General features: G+C 27.9%; 1 protein-coding gene across 1 annotated transcript in view; it reads right to left on the bottom strand.

Annotated features, from left to right (window-relative positions):
- Window positions 1–1,220: 1,220 nt before the first annotated feature.
- The window catches only part of LOC132919620 (nuclear receptor-binding protein), a 50,373-nt gene continuing 44,965 nt past the window's right edge, over window positions 1,221–6,628 (bottom strand). Inside the window, exons 6-10 of the mRNA XM_060981350.1 lie at window positions 5,274–5,558; window positions 4,741–4,894; window positions 3,694–3,901; window positions 3,307–3,426; window positions 1,221–2,647 (exon numbers count right to left, since the gene is read on the bottom strand). Coding sequence (XP_060837333.1) covers window positions 2,444–2,647; window positions 3,307–3,426; window positions 3,694–3,901; window positions 4,741–4,894; window positions 5,274–5,558 — 971 coding nt within the window. The 3' untranslated portion in view covers window positions 1,221–2,443. The remainder of the gene's footprint in view (window positions 2,648–3,306; window positions 3,427–3,693; window positions 3,902–4,740; window positions 4,895–5,273; window positions 5,559–6,628) is intronic.

Genomic DNA, 6,628 nt, shown 5'->3' with positions numbered 1-6,628 from the left:
GTTAGTCGCTCCCAGTCATTATATCACATATAATAAAGACTGCAAAACATAGCCCGATTTTACACAATTAACATAATAATAATAATAATATATAATACTACCTATACTTTAATATTATTTTTCCATTTTCACTGATAATTTTAGGGTTTGAAAATCACAAATAGGGAAATGTAATATTTTTGAAAAAAAAACATGATTACTTCAGAAAAATGAATTACTTACAGCAATATATAAATATAAAATAAAATATACTAGACTGACAGATCGTCTACGATCGTAATTTTTGTTTTTACATATTATGAAATTCTTGATGGTTAGTTTGTATTAAATACATACACACTTTGTTAAAATCTGTTAAAATCTTTTTAAGTAGAATATTAATATTTGAGTAGGTAGCAACATTATATAGTTATTAGTTATATTATAATCAATTCAAGTTAACTCATTATGTAATAACTAAGGCTCGGCTTTCAATGTATTTGAACTTTTTTTTAGAATGTCTTACAATGTAAGACTTACATGATGTTTTTCAAGCTGCACATGTGTTTCAAGTACTCCAAGTTGTAACTACAAATTTTTTTGCGGCATTTTTGACGTTTTTATTTTTTTAAGATTTTTTTTTACTTTCTCGTATTATGACTAAAAAATTGAAATATAAACATAGTACATAATAAAAATGTATAATACATAGTGAATACAAATGTAATTTGTATAAATTACATTATATTTATACATTATATTGGATAAATTTTAATATTTTTATTTCATTAATACATAATTTTTGTTCTTTAAAAAAAAAAAACGATTTAATGTAAATTTATGTTTAAATTCATTTTTTTGATATTTTTAGAGTTTTTAGGCCATTGAAGTGCTCAGATTTATTTAGTTAAGAAACTTGGACCTTTTAAAAGATAAAACTTATAAGTGCTTTTAAAATTCCTTACCAATTTGATTGTTAAACTGCTAAAACAATATAATATATCTTCATTGTACAATAAACTGAATAAACATACTAATATAATTTTTACCGTAAAAATCACTATTCTGAGATTTATTTGCTTTAAGTTTAGCTTATTTAATGTCTCTATTTATAATTTCTTATGTGGTAGTTTGTTCTGTAATCCTAATATGGATCTGAATAACTGAGTATTTCTCATAACTTCATTTTGTATTCTAAAATATAAAATAACCACAATATTAATTAATAATAAACAAAATCATTTAGTTGTAAGTATCACAGTTTTTAATTCATCATTAATAATGTACACGTAATATTCATCATAATATTCAAAAATCATAAGTAAAATATAATTAAGCCTAAATCTAATATATTTTCTCTTCTTTTTTTTTTTAATTAAAAACATATCACATTTTGAACGCAACACACGGTACATTTGTTAGGCGAATGACATAAATTGGTACATAGTAAACGTGTTAAGATAGTTCTACATGTACACAGTGTAAATAGCGGAAGGTCATACGACTTTTGAGACCATACATAATATAATATAATACATAATTGGCCGAAAAAGACAGGTAACTGAACGACGAGTTTGAGAAAAGATAATAATAATATGTTTAAATGATGAATGTGAACAATAATAATAAATAGAGCACGTTGAATAAAAGCATCAATAATAATAATTAAAAAAAAAAAATAATAAAATAAAATAAATAATTATATAAAAATTACATTGAGCGATTCTTTTAAAATCTTTTTATTATTATTTTTTTTGGTTGGAATGAATATGATGTGATTAACAATAAAAATTGTACGACGGATATTGAATAATTGAATATAATATTGAGTATAATATAATATTTATTATATAAAACAAATAATTTAGGTGTCTTTTACCATATTCTAATTAAACATTATTTTATTATTATCGTTATCTTTATTATTATTATTATATTATTAATATTCAGTAAAAAATATTAAGCTTATCGTAATCGAATATATAATATACTCTCGTACATACATGCATATATATATATTTATATATGGATATGTATATATATATATGTATGTATATATATATAATACACACGCATAACATAATGACTCAAGTCTACGTTTTTACGTTTTATTATATTATAATATATATAAGTGTAAGCATATATTTATACACATTATACATATGTGTGTGTGTGTGTGTGTGTTTTATAAAATCGACGAGTATAACGTATAATATGCAAGAGGAGGTCATTTTTATTGAATTCGCTTTTGTTTTTCGCACGTTTTGTTTGGTTTGAATTGACGCGGATGAAATATAGTTGACGTTATCGTAACGATGACGCACTGTAATGTGTTTTTTATACTTTTTAAACTTGGAAGAAGCGAATATAAACGGTACGCGGTTCGTTGCCGCGGGCTCGTCGTCGATAGACGACGGGTTGGACGAAACCGAGTGACCAACTTGAGTTGGCCACGTAGCTATCATTAACTGCCGTCGCGTTTTACTGGCGACCGTATGACACTGGGCCTGGACGACGACGACGGAGTGGCAGGTGCTGACGATCGTTTCTGCAACGGTGGCGATGATTCGACTTCCACGGGAATTGACGATTGATCGTCGTCTTCCTTGTAATGAGGACCCTCAGAAAGTGTCTCTTCGATGATTACGTATATCTTGTCTTTGTCCGACTGCGAGTGAAAAAAAATCGATTAATTGTTTTGCATTACCTAATGATTTTATAACAATCTATCCCCATCAGGCCTGCAATAGCGCACAGTAGGAAAAATGAGATAACATGAAAATATGATATCTATTCTAAAACATAGTTCACTGTAGTATACACCACTTATAACTTACAAGGATATAGGATATATACTTTATGCTAATTATAAGCTAAGGCCACTCTAATTTCTAGGTTAGATTAGATTAAGAGTGTGTTGCGATAAAATAATTACCCTGCATAATAAATACTCAAAATTTGTGAAAATAATATTCATGCTTTTAAGTATGTTGTATAAAAAACGTATAAATCAGTCTTCAGTAAATATTATCGGAATAATAGTTATATAAATAACTTATAAATGAATCAAATAACTTGTAAAAATTGCTTATCGGTGAAATTTTAATGTATAACTGTATAAGTGCATGCAAAAATAAGAACTCATGAAAATTACGTTTAGTCATAACAGTAAAGTGGTATATGTACAGCATAAACATTTAGAAGTAAACATGGTTAATATATTATTTTTTTCTTAAAAAGGTTTGGCAAAAAATAGATAGGCTTGTTTATCATTCCCCATCCCTCAATGAATTATCATTGTTGGTTCTATGTTTGAATCAAACTCACCTCGTTGATGAAGCCGAAGTGCACTAATTCTTGGGAGAGAGACAACGCAGTGTCCGCGTCTGTTATAGAACACGTTAGTTGACGATTCATTTTGTCATCCATCCGCAGTAGAATTGTCATCTATTTGGAATAAAAATTAAATCATTAACAGTTTGTTCTTCATTTTGAGATCAATTTTACTAAGTATTTTATTATATAAAATATTTTAATAAATTATATGATGCATATTACGTGAATCGATTTATGTAACAACAACACGATACACGAACTACAATCCGCAGTTATATAAACCGATACATATTGTTAAAAATGTCTACCGATAAGGAATCTCTAGTCATATTTTCATACGTGGCGAAATTATATTATAATAATTAATAATATACCGACCATAAAGTCATTTTGAGCATCGTCTCGGGGTTTGATGTTGCACATCGTGTTGACGATACGTCTGACTTCGACGTCGATAGGCCCAGAGCTACTTCTATCCGACGGGATAGACTGATCCATGGAACCGGTCGGACTCTGAGGCTGGTACGTAGTAAGCCGCACAGGTCCCGCTTCCAAGGCGTAAGCAGTCAACGGGTAAATGCCAAACCTATATTTTTGATAAGATAGAACAGAGACAAACGTTATATTATATAAAATTATTTGGAATGCACACAGTTTTCATAAAAAAAGGAACAACAATTAACTTAACATTTTGTGTATATTATGTGTGCATGTGGAAGAGTGGGGTAGAAGTAGGAAGTATTGCTCTATATAGTTATAATATGTTTATATAGGTAGGATGTGCTAATAAGTGGCTTTAGTTTACAATTGAATACAATTTTAAACATTGTTCATAATTTATATACATATAATATAATATGTTAAGTGTTGAATCAGCTTCATCTCTATGCCGCCTCTAAAATGACCACTGTGATGTTTAATAAACGAGGTGGAAAATTTATTTTTGAAATACGACTTCCATCGATTTAAGTTAAATATAATATATAAAATATAAACAGTCACTCGATTCAATAAATAATGTTAATCGGCTATCGTGGATGAGTGATAAATTATGTTGGATAACTATATTTAGTTAAAACATTTAATTATTAAACGGTAAATAATATTATTTTGACGTCATGATTTAATGCATACATAAGTTGTCAAGACTAAGAATTATGCATAGTGAAACCAGTAAAATATGCCAAGTTAAATTTCGTTTTTAACCTTATCGACTTACTTATCATTATATTCTACGAAGTGGAATTTATGTATTAGCCAATACTTTATATTAATTATATACATCATAAGTTTAGAAAATACGCAAAAATAGCAAATTCTATTATTTTCTAGTTTTAAATCAATAATAATGATTAATGATTAATGAATATAGTTATATATTGCTCACTATAAAATATAAATAATAATATTAGGTATTCTACACACCTGACGTCTTCGACGAACTTTTCAAGTTTGTTGCTCTCTGGGACATCAGACATTTTGAACTGGACCGATCGAGTTTCATCGTCGGGGTGCACAATGTCAGCAATTACTTTTTCTTGAGGATATACCTCATCAGACAGTCTGTCGGCAAAATGTTCTAGAAAATAGAATAAATAAATAATATTAATAAGAGTCTTAAGAAGGGGATGCGCTTATTTATGAGTTTATGACAAATAATATAAAAATACTTAATTTGGTCATAAGATAATTATATATGTATATTACATATATTTTTGCTGATATTAATTATTATATTTGGAAAGTATATACTTAAACATTTAGTGTTTATTGATTAATTCCTCATATTGTAAGTATATTAAATATTTATATCAACAGTTATTAGAAGATTATTAGGAGAACTATTAAACAATATTTCAACGCAGATTTTGCGTTAAATTCTAATGTTATTTTTTATTTTTAAATGTTTCATGCAAACCCAAATATACCACAGACCCCAGAAAGCTCAAAACACTTACCAGTCTTGACCAGAGCGTGCGCCGCAAGTAATTTCAACGCGTGCACCTCAAACAGTACGGGGTGGAAGAGTAACGTTCGCGCCGTCGGACGTTTCTCAAAATCAGCCGTTAGACACTGGTAGATCAGGTCCTTTTGCAGTGGATCGTCCAGCGACTCGATCGTGCGATTGATGTGGTCTTGCGTAACAAGCGTACCACTGTCGCCGTTGCCCTGTATCTCCAGCGTGGCCATTTCCAACGCGCACATTCCAAACGCATAAATATCGATGGCGGGTGTCACAAAATCTGAAATCGAACGGTGGTTCTTTTAATAAAAAATAACCTCATAAAAGTAGAGAGAGACGTAGTAGTGTACGAAATTTATAAGGCAAACACGCGTTCTATGATACAATTGATAAATACAAACTGCACACATAGAGGTGATGAATTTTTCACATCTATCAGTCGATATAGTACTTTCTTTTTAAGTATTCTTATATTTTTTTTACGAAAAAAATAATTTCTGCAAATTTTAGGAAAAAAACATTTTGGATTCTAAATCGAGCATTAAAAGTGCGAAACGCGGACACTTTGTACAATTATATACATTAAGTATACATATAATATAAATAAGTCAGAAGTCATGACCAATTTTATTAAAAATGTTATTAAGTTTAAAATATTATTTGGTTAATCTAAGTATCTTCCAAATTTCTACAAATCATACAGATCCAGTAAGTACCTACTATATAAATATTGTATTTCTTAATTATATATGTTTAAATAATTATAGTATATACTTCTTATTGTTAAAAATATTATTTATTTATATTATTTTTTTCCAACAATATAATATACCTATTGAGTATATATATTTTACAAATATTATAGGAACTTACTACTTACATATTATACAAAATCAGTATTTTTGTGAACATTTTTATTAGGGTTTTTACTTTTTAAAATCTAATTATTACAAAGAACTGATTATTTTGACTTGTAGTTAACATACTATATTAATAACGTTTGTAATTTACTTTTTTTTTATATTTAATTTTTACATTATACATATACATACTTACTACTTCATTGTATAATTATAACAATATATACTTTATGTATATAATAGTACAAAGTGTCCGCATTTTTAAACTTAAATTTTTATCTAACCGTATAAAGTAACCACATTATGCAGTTTTAACAATGTACCGTACAAAATGACAGCTTTATAGAAGCTATAAAACTTTTTATTTGTAACCATTTGTAAATAATATGTATAGTCTGTGTGTAGTAATTTAATTTAATGTGGAATTTTTAGCGCATATTATTGGTGTTTCTATGAGAATTGATTCAATCGCTAATAGGTACGTTTGAAA

This window comes from Rhopalosiphum padi, chromosome 2 (genome assembly GCF_020882245.1).
Source record: "Rhopalosiphum padi isolate XX-2018 chromosome 2, ASM2088224v1, whole genome shotgun sequence".
NCBI lineage: Eukaryota > Metazoa > Arthropoda > Insecta > Hemiptera > Aphididae > Rhopalosiphum > Rhopalosiphum padi.
The sequence above is the reverse complement of the archived record's forward strand: the minus strand, read 5'-3'. Positions and strand labels throughout refer to the sequence as shown.